We start from the raw sequence: 17,627 nt of genomic DNA, 5'->3' as shown, positions 1-17,627 counted from the left end.
CTGTTTCCCCATGATTGGTGATTCTATCGCTTATTACTAATTCATCTCAGCCTTAAATTGAAACAGGGATTCTGTCCCTAGAAGTCTCTGTGGCAAGGAGATAACAGACTCACAATACCCTGAGTCCCAACCTCTTATTCATTCCTCAAAGGACAATAGATCCGTAGCCAGGATCATCCAAATGAAACTTCTTTGAATTCCTGCCAATGAAATTATATCTTTCTTTAAATAGATGAACTAAAATGATTCTCAGTAGAAGTGGTCTCACTAGTGGCTTGTACGGTTGCAGTAAGACCTCCTTTCATACTTCAGTCCTCATGAACTCAAGACTGTCCTATTACCTGCTGCGCTTGTGTGCTAGCATTTTGCATTCCATTTGAAATAATTTCCAAATCTCACAGCCTGGCAGGTTTCCACAGATTTTCTCCATTTAATTAATACTCTGCAGTATTGTTCAAGATGAATAACTTCACATTTTTCCACACTGCAAGCTATTCTCCAGATGCTGGCCCTGCAATATCTCTCTGGAAACTGTAAGCTCATCAGAGCATCCTTTCCCAACTGCTGTAATGTAATTTAAAGTTGGTGTTCTTTCATTTCCATCCTTTAAGTCATTGATATATATTGTAAGCGACTGCACTCCCAGCATTGGTTCCTATAATTCTCCATGCTTATAACCAGAAAATGACCTCCTTATCCATACTTGCTGTTTCCTGCCTGTTAGCTAACCCTTAATCCAATACAGCAAAAAGACACCAAAAGTGCTGGAGTAACTCAGTGGGTCAGACAGCATCACCGGAGAACGTGGATCAGTGTCATATTGGGTCAGAAACTTTCTTTGGACTGTATTTGGTGGGGAGGGGCAAGGAAAATGGAAGCGAGAAGGGGTAGACCAAAGCCTGGTGAGTAATAGCTGAGGGGGATTTTTGATAGGCAGATAGCTGGACAAACGGCAGCAATGAAAAGATAAATGGTGTAAAATAAGGTAGACAAAAATGCTGGAGAAACTCAGCAGGTGAGGCAGCATCTATGGAGTGAAGGAGATAGGCAACGTTTCGGGCCAAAACCCTTCTTCAGACTGCAAAGGTTTCCGCCCGAAACGTTGTCTATTTCCTTCGCTCCATAGATGCTGCCTCACTAGCATTTTTCTCCAACATTTTTGACTACCTTCGATTTTCCAGCATCTGCAGTTCCTTCTTAAAGATGGTGTAAGATAAGGATAGAAGTGTGAATTGTGAAGCCAACGGATGGAATATAATTGGAGTTGAGGGGAGAAATAGATGCACCTCCTGGTGGGGCACAGAGAGGAGAGGGAAGGCGGGGGGGGGGGGGGTATGGGGGAGGGCAAGGGGAGGAGGGGATTGAAGTTAGTAACCTAAAATTGGAGAATTCAATGTTCATGCCATTAGGTTGTAAGATACCCAAGCAGATTATGAGGTGCTGATCGTTCAGTTCAGGTGTGGCCTCACTATGGCAATGGAGGGGGCCCAGGATAGAAAGGTCAACATAGGAATGGGAAGGGGAGTTAAAATGGTTAGTAACTGGGAGATCCTGCAGGCCTTGGCTGACCGTCCGCACTTGTTCAGGGAATGAGTCGACAAGTCTATGTTCTGTCTCGACCACATCGGAGACCACATCGGGAACACAGCATGCAGTAGATGAGGTTAGAGGAGGTGCACATGAACATATGCCTCACCTGAAAGGTCTGATGGGTCTCAGGAGGCATGTGAGGAAAGTTTTTCTGTATTATGAAATTCCAGAGGCATTCATAGAAACATAGAAAATAGGTGCAGGAGTAGGCCATTCGGCCCTTCGAGCCTGCACTGCCATTCAATATGATCATGGCTGATCATCCAACTCAGTATCCCATCCCTGCCTTCTCTCCATACCCCCTGATCCCTTTAGCCACAAGGGCCACATCTAACTCCCTCTTAAATATAGCCAATGAACTGGCCTCAACTACCTTCTGTGGCAGCGAATTCCAGAGATTCACCACTCTCTATGTGAAAAATCTTTTTCTCATCTCGGTCCTAAAAGATTTCCCCCTTATCCTTTAACTGTGACCCCTTGTTCTGGACTTCCCCAACCTCGGGAACAATCTTCCTGCATTTTGTAAGTTTCTATAAGATCCCCCCCTCAATCTTCTAAATTCTAGCGAGTACAAGCCGAGTCTATCCAGTCTTTCTTCATATGAAAGTCCTGCCATCCCAGGAATCAGTCTGGTGAACCTTCTCTGTACTCCCTCCATGGCAAGAATGTCTTTCCTCAGATTAGCAACATTCAGCAACATTTAGTTAGTATAGTTTACACGTGTACCGTGATAAGCTTTTGTTGCGTGCGAACCAGTCAGTGAAAAGACTATACATGATTACATTTGAGCCAACCGTAGTTGTACAGATAGACGTTAAAGGGAATAACATTTAGTGCAAGAAGTCCAGTAAGGTCCAATTAAAGATAGCTCAAGGGTCTCCAAAGAGGTAGCCAATAGCTCAGGACTGCTCTCTAGTTGTGATATGATGGTTCAGTTGTTGAGAAAAAAACTGTCCCTGAATCTGGAGGTGTGGATTTTCACACTTCTGTACCTCTTGCCTGATGGAAGAGGGGAGAAGAGGGAGTGGCCAGGGTTGAAGAGGGAATGGGCAGGGTGGCGACAGGTTTCACAGCTGGTGACAGGTTTCACAGCTGGTGACGCCAATGGGGCCAACTAAGGCATCCAAAGATGGGGGGGGGGGTTTCTGGCAATCTAATGAATGGGGGTTATTCAGCCCTATTCCCTGCTTTGCCACACTATCATTGTGAAATCATCAGCACTTTGCTGCTGTAGCTTTAGCAATGAAACGCTCTCGTGATTTAAGGGAGAACAGAGCAGATGGCAAGCCACTAATTATAAATTTCAGCAAAATATTTACGAATGTGCTTTGTGTGATTAATTGGCAGGGTGGATATATATTCAAATTAGCAGGATATGACTCTGGTGTCTTGGGTGATCTGTACGATGGCATCTATTTTTCATTATTGTTACACATGATTTGGATGAAGGAAAACTCAGATCTATAGCCAGACTTGCTGATGGCACTAAGTTAGATAGCACAATAAATATTGTGGATGGAAGCAGAACATTTGGAACATTGATAGATTTTGACGGATGCAGTTCAGTGTGCAGAAGTGTAGGATCAGCCATTTTGGACCTGAGCAAGACAGATGAATGTATTTACAATATGCTGAGAAGCTAGGAAGTGTTGATGAACAGATAGATCACCATGGGTCATTGACTGGGTATGAAGAGTCATTAAAAACAGAAACCAGTGGAATGTTTACTTATGTAGGAGGCTTGACTGCTAAACGATAGAAGTTATACAGGTATTACTGATATATGTAAGGTGATGCCTTTGAATGTTAAGGGTAGGTAGTTATATCTCTAGTTAGAAATGCCCATTGCCTGGCACTTTGGTCACACAAACGTTGTTGTCCCGTGTCAGCCCATGCCAGAATATTGTCTAGCTCTCGTGCATATAGGCATGAATTACTTCATTTACTGAGGAGTTGTAAATGCAACCAATCATGCAACCATCAGCAAACATCCTCATTTCTGACCTTTTGACAAAAGGAACTTAATTGATGAGCAACTGAATAAAATTGTGTCTTGGACACTACCCTCACAAAGTTCTGGCTGTGATAACCTGCAGCTTGGAGGATTAACCTCGTACAACCACAGCTTTGACTCGCTGTTTTCCTTTGATGTCCATTAACTTCATCATTACCAGGACTCCTTGAGGCCACACAGAATCAAATGTTGCCCAAGAGTCAAGCAGAGTTATTTCCATCTCACGTCATGAATTCAACTCTTTGGTGTATGTTTGGACCTTGGCAATGATAAAGTTGCATATCTTAAATGATAAGATGAGTGGTCCTGGCAAACCCAAACTGGGTATTGATGTATAGGGTAAGTATCAATTGAATAGGACAGTTGATGATCCATCTTGATGGAGGGAGATTGCTGGGCTGATGATTAGCCAGATTGGATTTATTCTACTTTTTCTGAGCAGGTCACACCTGGGCAGCGTTTCACTTTGTTGATTAGTTGTCTGTGTTGTAATTATACTGCAGCAGCTTGTGTAGAATCACAGCTACTTCTGCAGCACAGATCTTCAGTACTAAAGCTGAGATGTTTTCTGATAGTGAGAGAGGAAAAGCAAGGAGATGGATCATCTATTCTTCTCTTTTGGCTGTTTATGGTTGTGAACGCTTCAGCCAGGATATGCATTCACAACCAAGATGTTTAATATTCTATTGCAAAACCAATTGATGGCTGATCAATTGGTAATTTAAAATTTCAGATTTGATTAATGCAATATTATGAGATATAGGTAAAGGAGAGTTGGTGCAGTTGGGTTCTTAGACCAGACTGAAGGGCCTACTCCCGTTCATGTACACATCCAAACGTCTATTAAATGGTGTTATTTGTACCTTCCTCATCTACCACCTCTAGCTGCTTGTTTCATATACCCACTACCTTCTCAGTGAACATAATCCAAGTCCAACCTTATTTCATTTCATCATACAGTACAGGCAGAGACAAAAGATCTGATCATATAATTAGAAATAAAAATTAAATCTTTGACCATGATGGAAATGCCTCTATTTTTACACCTGCATCAACGGTGCAAGCTGGACATTCAGATTTGTGAATACAGAGGGTGGTGGGTTTAAGGAATGATCTGTCAGAGGAGGGAGTTGAGGCAGGTGCTAGAAAGGCTCAGCTACCTTTCATTGAACACATGCTCGGCCTGTCAAGACCGGCAGGATCTTCCAGTTGTAAACCATTTTAACGCCTCTTCCCATTCCCATGCTGAATCTTTGTGACCTAGGCCTCCTCCATTGCTGGGGTGAGGCCAGGCGCAAACTGCAGGAACAACATCTCATATCCCACTTGGATAGCTTACAACGCCCAATGGTGTGAACATTGAATTCTCCAATTTTAGATAACTCCATAACCCCCCCCCCCCCTTTCCCTTCCTCCTCCATATAACCTCCTCCTTTCATTCCTCCCCCTCCCCCCAAACATGGGCACATGGGATTTCTGGAGATGGAGCATCTTGGTCGACAGGTTGGACCAAAGGGCCTGTTTCCATGCTCTGTGCCAATTACTCAATGCTCGCCATTCCCTTGATTCCCATTCATGTGATAAGAATGTACTTACAGATGTCCACCTTAACGTTGGTTTAAATCTCTCACATCAGCAATTAAATCATGGTCTCTCAGAGGCAGCAACGGCAATCCGTCCTGATAAGCTGTACAGAGTAATGCCAGTGAATATACTGACATGTGCTTCTAAAACTGGCCAGGTTCCAAACACAGCAGAAAGTTCCAGATAATTGACTGTTCAGCCAAATGCAATGATAAAGCATCTTTTCTGCATGATTTTTGGGGAATAAATTGAAGGAAATATATACATTAGTACGTATGGGTTTCAAACCAAATATATGGAAATATTCTCTGAGGCTTCTGTAGGATCTAGAAAATGTACTTTGTGACTGGAACCTGGATGATTCCCTGTATATTGCAAGGTCAAGTGTAAATGTTGGATTACTTATATACTGTGCATTCAAATGATCTGAAATGATTTTCTCTTCACCATATTCTATATGATATTTTAATATGATTTGAATTATGCAGAATTCTAAGAGTTGTGACAAAAGTTAACTGATAACTATTACAAATCGAGTTTGCTTCAACTTGTATGCAGATGTCTGAGTGAAATGCTCATTTCTATGGTACACAAGGAAAATGGCAAAGACAATCCTGCAATTTACAGGCATAACTGTCCACCAGTAATCAGCTAAGTACCTTAATCTTCCTTGGAGAGTAAAATCTTACTTGACCTCCAGCTATATACAGCACATGATAACAGCATTAAACTGTAAAACTCCTCACTCCTCCTCCCTCCTCCCCCCCACTGTGTGTCATCACATATCAAAGTTAGGTTGGTGGGCTGATGTCCTAGTTTCCTGCTTTGAGATGGCGGTGCAGATTCTGATTTGCTAATGTGGATGAAATCACAATATATGGAGAGAATAATTCTGTGTGCAAAGCTCAGCAAGGCTGCAATTATTGGAAGCTTTTGAATGTAATTTTGCTGAGCTTGGGGAGATTAAGGAAAAGTGCTTGCTAGCTTGGATTTGATGCATTCTTCTGGATACGATTTCCTCTATCTCTCAGATGTGCAATGGCAAACAGAAAGGTAAACCTAGGTGGATGTTTAATAAAAAGAGGAAAAAAATTGTATAATCTTAAAATGTACAAATAAAGCAGTTAGAGTATGTTTCATGGGCCTCAATTCATTTTCTGTTTCAATGTAATGATTTGTGATGAACGTAATATGATTTGATGTTAGAGTTATCAGGCTTTGTTTCGCTTTCATATTAATTCAGGATTAATAAGAAACAAATAGAATTGCATTAATATTTTACACTTACGACTGCCGTCATTAATGCTGAACCATCTTTCGTAATTTACAGTTTTAATGTACAGGAAGGCATTGAATGATTTAATTTAACACTTTGTTGTTTGCAAGGTTTCTTTGACTGAATTTATATTTATTTTCATTCAGGAAAAGGAGCCCATCAACATCCAGGGAACACAATCAAAAATACCATCAGAGGGAAGACAGAGCAGATCCATCACAGTATGCACTTGTGGACAGTGCAATGCAGAGATCACCAACAGAATATGCAGACCGAGACAAGCGATCCCAACGTGGGTCATGGGCTTATGATGACTCTGAACATATCGAGCACAAAGAAAGCAGGGACTCCACTCGTAGAAGTCGAAGAAGGTCTCAAGAATTCCGAGATTTGGTTGATGAAGATATTGATCTACAAACTAGAGATGAATATGAACGGCAGAGACGAGAGGAGGAGTATCAAACTCGGTATCGTAGTGATCCAAATTTGGCTCGTTACCCAGTCAAACTTCAACCGTATGAAGAGCAAATGCGGATGCACGCTGAAATGTCTCGAGTGCGTCATGAACGAAGACACAGTGATGTTTCTTTGGCACACACTGAGATGGATGATGTACAAATTTCAATGCCTAGAATGGAAAGGCAGTCAAGACAACGTTCTGGATGTGATCGCAGAGGCCCTGCACAAAGTCAGCGTTCTTACTCTATGGAAAGAACTCAAGACATGCAAGGGCCTAGTTCTAGTTGGCAAAGGACCCCAAATCACAGTCCTCCGACGCCCAGGCGTAGTCCAATTCCATTTGATAGGGGTGACATCCGTCATTCAGATTCAATGCGGAAACAGCAGCATTTGGATCCAAGTTCAGCTGTAAAGAAAACAAAACGGGAAAAGATGGAAACTATGCTACGGAATGACTCGCTCAGCTCAGATCAGTCTGAGTCCGTAAGGCCACCACCACCAAAGCCACATAAAACAAAGAAAGGAGGTAAAATGCGCCAAATCTCATTGAGTAGCTCGGAGGAAGAGCTTGCATCTACTCCAGAATATACCAGCTGTGATGACGTGGAGATTGAGAGTGAAAGCGTCAGTGAAAAAGGTAGGCATTCACAGACCTCATTTCACTTCCACTGTTTTAAAAAAACAACTGCATTTTTAATTTAGATTAACGTGTAACTATGTTGCTCAAATTTCTTGGTTTAATTAAAGCAAATAATGTGCAGATTTTTTGGATTACTGTGGTCACAATTTTGAGCCTATGAAGTTGAGAATTCATTCATTCATGGTGCTTTTTTCTGGTCTTTATCCTACATCTGCTATTGGAATATATGGGAGGAATTTAAATGGTATAGTCTTGGGCTTGGTGGATATAACTCCATATCTATTAGCTAATAACAATGTCCAAATTCTCAGAAGCTTATTAGGAACTTAGGAAAAATTATCATAGTACGGCCGGCATCCATACAAATGAATCACAGCAGAAGGTTGTGGTTTCAATGAAGCAAGAAAAAGTTAGAAATTGGTGATTTCAATGTTAAAGATTATTACACATAAAATACATGTATGCTTTATGTATATGTGCGATGTAGTATACATGCTACTTATAAGAACAGAAATCATTGCATATCTCTCCAGACTGTCTAAAATGGTGTTAACTTTAATAATAATAATAATACATTTTATTTATGGGCGCCTTTCAAGAGTCTCAAGGACACCTTACAAAATTTAGCAAATAGAGTAACAACATGTAAGCGGAATGAAATAAATAGTAAAGACATCACCAGTACACAAATTAAAGACAGAATTCAATCCAAAGACAAAAATCAAAAACACAATATGAAGAGAGAGCAGCGGCAGCTAAACCGCACTAGCGTACACTCTCCCTTCTGGCAGCCATCTTGGACACAGAATAAAATAATCATTTACACACAAAAAAACATCCCCCCACAATGGTTACCACTGTGGGGGAAGGCACAATGTCCAGTCCCCATCCCCAGTTCTCCCATAGTCATGAACATTGTTGATGGAAGGTATTTTCCTGTTTATGTGATGTGCCATTTTAACTAACAAATAGATGAGCTACTCGAGAATAGAAGTCTAGTTCTGATGGCAAGGAATTAACTCTTCTCAGCCTGGCCAGTAATTAAGACTAACCATTATCCAGCTGGAAGTGTAGACACATCAAGTAAGTTTTAGCTTTCATGTCTGATGATTAAACTGTCTGCCAACATGCACTGAAATGTGTGACCCAAGGAAGCAGCAGAACTATGTCATCACTTTAGAAGAGCAATATGTATTTGTAGGTAATTATTTTGAAAGTGCGCTTTCTACTATGTAAAGACTTGCAGAATTAATTGAAGGTAGCTCTCATTCTGAAGGGAAGGCAAAATTATTTGGATAAACAGTGCTAACATTTTCTAAATCACTTTAATACTTTATTTACTTTAATACTTTAATGCTTTGCATAAATTTGTAATCACATATTATAAACTGAAAAATAAATATCCAGTCACTTGTTTGTAACTGGCGTTCGAACAGGAAGGGTATATAAGGCAATTAAAAAATGTGAAATATTGGCAAATGATAAATGTGCTTCAATATTTTAAATTTAATGCAGGCAATGTTTTCTGTATGTAATCTATTCATTGCAGATAGAGTCATAAATAAGCAAAAGATATCAGCACCTTATATATCCTTGGCACGCTGCCTAATTGGAGCCTGACTCTTACTTCAAACCTGTTTGTTAATATTGCACATATTTCAAAAGAAAATTAAATCCTAGTTCTTTTTCTACATTTTAATACAATTCTCAACACTCACTTCCACATACACATACACAGAGACAATACCAAATTCTATCTTGCCGCAATCTCTCCGCCCTTCATTGTCACTAATTTGTCTCATTGCTGATCAACATTCAATATTAGATCAGAATAAATTCCTCCATTTGGGTATAAGGAAATCAAAGGTGTTAACTTCTATCCCTGCTGCAAACTCATGTTCCTGATGTCAGCATTCCACCCCTGAGTCATTGATTCAAGCTGAAATATATCTTGGTGACCAATTTGAGCCTGTGCTTAGCATTCCATCATAGATCATCTTAATTAACATGATTGTCTTTCTCCTTCTTCATTAAATGGTCCATCTCTGCCCTTGTCTTGTCTAACCTGCTGCTCAAACCTTTACATATTCTGTTGACCTATTTTTGGAACGACTTGGTAAAATGCTTATCCAAAGTTGCCTATTTTCATAGGAATCAATCCTGAACGATCCTGTTCAAACTGGTCTCTAGTTTATTAAAAAAATTCTCATCCTTCATTACAGACCCTTGTACAGCCTCGCCCCTCCCAATCCCCTTCAACACCTATATTTCTGAACCATTGCATTTTTTCTCTCTTTCAAACCCATGATATGGGTGGCTATGGCTATTCAGGTGGACTAGCCTTGTATTCCACAATTACCTTATGAAGGCTCTCTGCGTAGCTTACCATTCCTCCTCTGTTAAAACACTCTTCAAAACAATAACTCTTCAACCATCATCTGTGATAAAATCTCACGGTAGACTAGATATCAATTGTTGTATTGGTAATAAAATAAAATTTACATAATGCTCTAAAGTGCAGCTATGTCCCACATGTTAACAAGCTGCGAATCTTAAAAATAGCTCGATAATTGTGTAAATTGAGTAGAGCTTCATAATTTGTGTAAACTAGACTGTATATAATTATATGTTATGCAGAAAATCTCAGTAGATTTGTTGCCATCCCCATTGTTTATAACGTTATAATATGGATTTTCTGACTAAGGCATTAGTAGATGAAGAGTTCATTCTGATCACCATCAGTTTGTCATGATCAAGTCTTGTGTATGTGTGTGTATGTTTATGAGTACACAGAGCTTATATGTATGAAGATGTATTAATTACCTGTTAACTTTGCCAGCTTTAAGTTTCAGCACAAAAAGGAATTTGGAAATAATGCTCATACCTAGATCGCAAGGTTTTAGATTTCTAGTGATATGCGTAATGGTTTTGTAATTCCACCTAAGACCCAGATTTGAAGGAAACGTGTAGCTTTACATGACATAATTCAAAATGATAGCACTAAAATCCCAATTATGTGTCCTTCAACTCACTTGATTTTCTCCATTCACGTCCATTGATGGAAAATACAGATATATGTCCACCCTTGAAAAGCATCGTGAATTGCTATCTGCAAATAACAAACCTACTCCCTAATTTCAGTATTCAAATTTATAATGTTTCGTAATGCAGAAACTCAAGAAGGAGTAGCTGATTAACTTTCAAATATTGGATGACATATATTGTTCTGATGTTGATATATTGTGTCTGAAACAGTGATTTGGAATTTGTGGTCATTTATAATTCTCTAGACAATACGATTTGTCATTGTTCAGCCTTGTATGCTAGACATTTTATTTTGTATGCAGTATTTTTATCTGCTCTGTGGTAATTTAGCAACTGAAAATCAACTAATAGGAACGATTGGCACCTTTGTGTGCCCTTAACTGCTATAATATATGTGATTGTCTGCCTGTGAAATGCGTATATACACAGCTGTTTGGGTACAACCCATGATTCAAGTGCTGTGATCTAAACACACGCTTAAAAACATGGCACAATCTTAAAGGGCTAGACCCAACCTGCACCATGTGGCGGAATCTGTCAGTGATGTAGATACATAGATACATAGCAAATAGGTGTAGGACATTCGGCCCTTCGAGCCATTCAATGTGATCATGGCTGATCATCCACAATCAGTACCCCGTTCCTGCCTTCTCCCCATATCTCTTAATTCCGCTAGCCCTAAGACCTCTATCTAACTCTTTTGTGAATGCATCCAGTGAATCGGCCTCCACTGCCTTCTGAGGCAGAGAATTCCGCAAATTCACAACTCACAACTAGACCTTTCAAGGATAGTCTCTATGTTCCAGGTAAGGACTTTCACTATGGGCAAAGAGTTTTGTTGGAAATGCATGATGACCATTTCCTTTACAAATCCATCATTCAAAGCAAAGTCGTCACAAATCGGCTCCGCTATGTGAAGCAGTATCAATCACCTAGAAGGTCACATCGCAGGTAGATAAAGTGGTCAAAAAGGCTTTTGGCACATTGGCCTTCATCAGTCATGGTATTGAGTATAGAAGTTGGGAGGTCATGTTGCAGTTGTATAAGATGTTGGTGAAACCGCATTTAGAATATTGTGTTCAGTTCTGGGCACCATATTATAGAAAATATGTTGCCAGGACTAGTGGGTCTGAGCTATAAGGAGAGGTTTAGGCTGGATCTCTCTCTATTCCTTGGAGCGCAGGAGGATGAGGGGTGATCTTATAGAGGTGTATAAGAACATGAAAGGAATACATCAGGTAGGTGCACAGAATCTCTTGCCCAGTGTAGGGGAATTGAGGACCTTAGGACAAAGGTTCAAGGTGAAGGGGAAAAGATTTAATAGGAATCTGAGGGGTAACTTCTTCACACAAAGGGTGGTGGGTGTATGGAACAAGCTGCAAGAGGAGGTACAGTGGTTGAAGCTGGGACGATCCCAATGTTTAAGAACCAGTTAGACAGGTACATGGATGTGACAAGTTTGGAGGGATATGGACCAAGAGCAGACAGGTGGGATGGGACTAGTGTAGCTGGGACATGTTGGCCAGTGTGGGCAAGTTGGGCCAAATGGCCTGTTTCCACACTGTAGCACTCTGACTCTCTGACTAAATGTAGCCTATTGCCATATCTAATTCATTCCCAGAGGGAGTTTCGTCAGCAGGAGGGTGAAAATACTGGCTGATGCTGATCTCCATTAATGAAAACTTCCTTCTTTTCCAATCCAAACTACAGCAGTGCTTTATGAAATCCAAAAGCAAACTTCTGTAGCTGTTAGAAATCTAAAATAGAAACAGCACATGCTGGAAATGCGCAACTAGTGAGAGGTTCTGTTGATGGAGAAACATTGACCGCGGACCAGAACAAACTACTTTTTATCCCGTTTTGGGACTTTGGATTCTTTAATGAGAGGGAGAATGTATCTATTTCTGATTAAAATGTGACTACTAACATCAATGTAGCTGGTGTCTGTGGGATACATGCGCTGAATTGTTACATAATAGAAGTACAAAATTGACACAATTGAAGCAATTGTCCAGCTTGGTCATTCTTAAGGGCCTGTCCCACTGCGGCGACCTAATTTGCGAGTTTAGAAGAGTTTGCTCTCGACTCAAACTCACAGCATGGTCGACACGTGGTCCTAGGATGTCCTAGGAGGTCACTGGAACTCTCCTTCATGCTCAAGGGAAGTTCACGCATACTCGCGAATTCAGTTGGTTGAGGAAAAATTTTCAGCATGCAGAAAACTTTTCCGAGAGTAAAAATTGGTCGGCATGGTTCTTTTGAACTCGTGGTGCAGTGGAGTGGAGTAGCTAGGCAGTCGGGGTAGCCATAGGCAATCTCCTTTGCTGATCGGGGGTCTGGACCAATCGCTGACATGTCCCGCCCCCCGGCAACGTCATGTCTGTTATTGGACTTTTCTGTTGAGTGGTCGTCGGTTCGTTGGCTTGTAGGTGATGCCGCCTTTCGGGTAAGTGGCGTTTCGGCAGAGCGGCCATTCGGTAAGTTTGCTTTTAGGCGACGCAGCTTTTCGGTTTGTTGGCTTCATAGGCGTCCAGCCCTATCGGTTACTTTGCATTTAGGCGTCCCATCGTTTCGGTTAGTTGGCGTTTCGTCTTTAGACTCTTTCGGTTTATTGCCGTTTCGGCCCCGTTTCTATTCGGTTCTTTGGCTTCGACTTCTTTGCTTCGACTTCTTGTCTGTCGGCGCCATGTCCGGGTACCAGTTCAATAGGGAGGTTGCACGGCAGTCGGGTCACGAGCCATGACCCGTACTGTTGCTACGCTACGCCAAGTGGAGTACACGCGATGAACTGCAGGTGAGCACTTACCATTGATTCCAGCGTAGCGGGCCCGTTAAAACCCGCCGAAATTGTCAATTTTTGCGCTGTAAATAATTATGGAAATCGGGATAAGCGTGTGAGACATTTAGCCTACTTCAGAATTCCAAAAGTGAGGAGAAATGACGGTAGATAGAAGCGAGGGCTGAAGGGACAACAACAGAGAGAGTGCTTGGCGAACATTGGCCGTTTGCTCACTGCATTTCATCAACTAAGGTATTATTTGTGTTTTTTCTTGATTCCTTTGGCATCTAAAAAGTTTCGGAAGTGATAAATCTGGCTGTAAATTTTTAAATCGCCCATGGTTCTCAAGTGGGTTTTTACATACAAAATGAAAACGCCTCTGAAGCAAAATTTACTGCCAGATTTATCACTTCTGAGACTTTTTAGATACCAAAGGAATCAAGAAAAAACAAATAATGCCTTACTGTTGATGAAATGCAGTGAGCAAACGCGATAATTCCCAATATTTTCAATTACGATATCTGCACAGCCAAAGTTCGCCAAGCACTTTAGCTGTTGTTGTCCCTTCAGTTCTGCTTCTCTTTACCATCATCTCGCTTCACTTTTGGAATTCTGAAGTTGGGTACGTGTCTCTCACACTCACCCCGACTTCCACAATTTTTTACAGCGCAATAATTCAACATTTTGGCGGTTTTTAACAGGTAGGAAAGTACGCGCTTCTTGCATTAATAACATATACCGGAGGTTACGGATGTCCTCCAGATGGATTGAGCGGCTCCGTGTGTCAAGCCCTATGACCCAGTGACCCAGTGCAACCCCCCTATACTTTATACTGATGTTACTTTAAGATATGTAGTTACCTATTAATGATTATCTCTATTGCCTTACTGGAACAAATCAATGTTTTCTTGCTCATGCTATTGTAAATGCAAGGTGGAGATCATTGAAAATAGAAGACTTGGCATATTCTAGCAACTATGACACCATAGCCTTGTTCATTTAAAGGTTTGAGCATTCAATGGCTGTTTATATATATATATATACGCAGCTGACGGTCTATTTTCCCATCCTCACTTTTCACTATATTATAACCCTAAATTAAAACCCTTACATGCGGACATTTCTTTGGTTTTATAACATTTTGGTCGGCAGGCTGGAGAAATCTTGATAAGAGTCAGGTACAGAAGAGTAAGAGCTTTTTTTAGGCACTGCCTGATTTCAAGAAATTTGCTTCATCAGAAAAATGAACTTAGAAAATAGTGAATTGTTGTCCGACTTACTCATTATATTGTAAGTATTCTATGCGTTCACATAGAAATGAGCATTTGGGTTAACACTAGGTCTTGTCTCACTCAATCAGACATATAAATAAGATTCAGTGGTATAGTGTACTCACGAAATTCATGGTTGGATTACCTGGTCATTTTGTCATAATTTGGCAAGGTATTAGATAATAGTATTGATAGAAGGGTCCATGACATTACACTGCAAATATCATCCTGTACCATCTCAATATTTATAATAAAACTGTCAGAGTAGATATGTTTCCTATCAAAAAAATTTCATAACCAAACTGCTGGTATAATGTCAATATTAAGCAATTAGCTGCTCCACCCAGTTATTTGTATATAATTGTGTATAATACTCGAAGAATTTGAACTTGCTTGTGAAACTGTACGCTTTATGTTTGGTGAGGAGAGGGGAGTTTTAATAGGAGAAGGTTGAGACTGAGGGTATTTTGTTCTGGAACTCCTGACAAGAAGATATTTGCATGTCCTCAGAGGGTTTGTTGGGTGTCTGAGTCCATTCTGAGCAAGTGTTTTTGTTAGGTAAAGTACAAGCTCAAAGTATTGTATTGTATTGTATTGTATTCAAATTTATTGTCATTGTCTCAGTTAGAGACAACGAAATGAATTTCCCTTACAGGCAGTATCATAAAAATAAAAATAAAAATAAAAATAAATAAATAATAATAAATAATAAAACATATTAAAAATAAAATAGAATTTTTAAAAAAAAGCACAAACACTGAAAGTCCACGACACAACATAACACAGTGGCACCAAGGTGAGGAAGGCACCATAGTCCAGCCAGCCTCCCCTCCGTTCTTCCCAGATGTTCACTCGTGGTCGAGGCCTTCCTAGCACCCGCAGTCGCCGCCCCGGGCGGCCCGATGTTCAGGCCCTCACGCCGGGCTGGTGGAACGCCGACGCCGAACCCCGACGGTGAACATCCTCCTCCTCAGCGGCCCGGACCTCCAGATCAGCCGCCTCCCGCAGCCGGAGTCCGCAGCTCCCGAGTCCGCAGGCCGAGCCGGGCAGAGTCGCAGGACCCCGCGCTGTCCATCAGCGCCGCCCGCGTTGGGAGCTCCGCAAACCGCAGCTCCATGATGTCGGTGCGGCAGGTCCAGCACTCCGGGCTCCAGACGGCGATCCCCGGTAAGGCATCGCCAGCCTCGCGATGTTACAGTGCTGTCCCGCCGCTGCTGGAGCTCTGGTCGATCCTGGCAGGAAAGTCCACGCCAATCCAGTAGGTAGGCCGCTGGGGGGGGGGGGGGGGGGGTATTAATACTTGTATACTTTGCTCTGCTGCTTTTTGTTTTTCTTTGGTGCTCATTTGTTAATTTATTTTGTTGAGACCTGTCATTATTTTAGAATTCTGTTGACTTTGCAAATGTACTGCCACTTCAGATGAAGGAGAATTACATACAGTCAAACCAGATTTTACAGAAAATCCAACATGGCAACAGACTGTTTGGGTTTGGATTGTTGCTCTTAAATCTCTGGAGTTGGAATTGATCCCAGACCTTTCTACCTCTGATATCAAGGCTACACATCACCCTATTTTTGGTTGCTAATGAGTTTAGATCCCAATGTCCTTTTAAATGATGTATATTCCCAATCAACCAAAATTCTGAAGAATATCAACACAATCTATTTACTTAATTTTCTTCCAAAATGAGGGTGCGAGTTTGGGAGAAACCCAATCCCAGTGGATTCTTGTGTTGTTGTATCAATAGGACCACTATTAGTACAGCTTTAACACAGATGTTATGAGGATGTCTGAGAGTAACAATTTGGGTCCAATAGTTGTCTATCCATTTGCACATTTAAATACTTAAAAATAATTTTGGCATGGTGCCGTACATTGATTCATTATTTGCCTTCTTCTTCTTGCGTATGGCGTGCACAGCCTAAAGTTGTAGGACAACTGGTTCTAGTTGATCTTATTTGATTGTGCACGCCGGGTTGATTGCATTCGTTGAAGCAGGGCGGACCACGTGAAGGTTGCAATCTTCCACCCCCCTCTTTGCCTTTATCAGAAGATCTGAGGGGTTTCTGAGGGATATCGACCATGTGCAGGCAGATGATTGGTTTATTTTTGTATTGGCACAGAAGTTGTGGGCCAAAGGGTCTGTTCTTGTGCTATATTGTTCTATGTTCTTCAACTGAAGTTGTCCGACTGATTGGCAACATTTGATAATCACTATTATGCAGACACTAAAATGATCTAAAGCAGACAAATTTGCTTTTCATAAAAATACTATTTGAGATTAGCGAAGACGATTTAAATGCATATCTTTGCACATTCAGAGATTATAAATGATTGGTACATCTACAGGGTTATATTAGGCTGGATTGTACTTGTTTGGGCTCACACTTGTATTTGCCTCCTTTTGCCAGTGCTATTGGTGCAACTGCATTAACATGAAGGTAGGTCATGTGATAGGAGCAGAATTAGGCCATTCGGCCCATCGTCTACTCCACCATTCAATCATGGCTGATCTATCTCTCCCTCCTAACCCCATTCTCCTGCCTTTTCCCCATAACCCCTAACACCATTACTAATTAAGAATCTATCTCTGCCATAAAAATATCTATTGACAGCCTCCACAGGCTTCTGTGGCAAAGAACTCCACGGATTCACCACCCTCTGACTGAAGAAATTCCTCCTCATCTCCATCCTAAAGGAACGTCCTCTGGTCTCTGGTCCTAGATTTTCCCACTAGTGGAAACATTAAGTTGCTTTGAGGAAGAGGAGAGGTTTGTGAATAGTGAGAAGGCCTCAGGCTGTGTAAACCATAGCCGAGTGACCAAATAGTCCCTGTAACCTTTTCGCTACGGCTTCTCTTGGCTTCTCCTGCTGATATAGAAAATGATTGAAATAGAAAATATTTTAAACAAAATAAAAACAGAACTCACATTCAAACTAATTGCAATCGTTAATGTAAATTTTAAAA

General features: G+C 41.1%; 1 protein-coding gene across 2 annotated transcripts in view; it reads left to right on the top strand.

Moving 5' to 3' along the window:
- The window catches only part of rims2 (regulating synaptic membrane exocytosis 2), a 922,071-nt gene that overhangs the window by 364,540 nt on the left and 539,904 nt on the right, over positions 1–17,627 (top strand). For both annotated transcript variants that reach the window (XM_033018897.1, XM_033018898.1), the window contains exon 5: positions 6,611–7,560. In XM_033018897.1, the coding sequence (XP_032874788.1) occupies positions 6,611–7,560 (950 nt within the window). The remainder of the gene's footprint in view (positions 1–6,610; positions 7,561–17,627) is intronic.

This window comes from Amblyraja radiata, chromosome 4 (assembly GCF_010909765.2).
Source record: "Amblyraja radiata isolate CabotCenter1 chromosome 4, sAmbRad1.1.pri, whole genome shotgun sequence".
Taxonomy (NCBI): domain Eukaryota; kingdom Metazoa; phylum Chordata; class Chondrichthyes; order Rajiformes; family Rajidae; genus Amblyraja; species Amblyraja radiata.
Note: the sequence above shows the minus strand (reverse complement) of the source record. Positions and strands in the feature narration are given on the sequence as shown.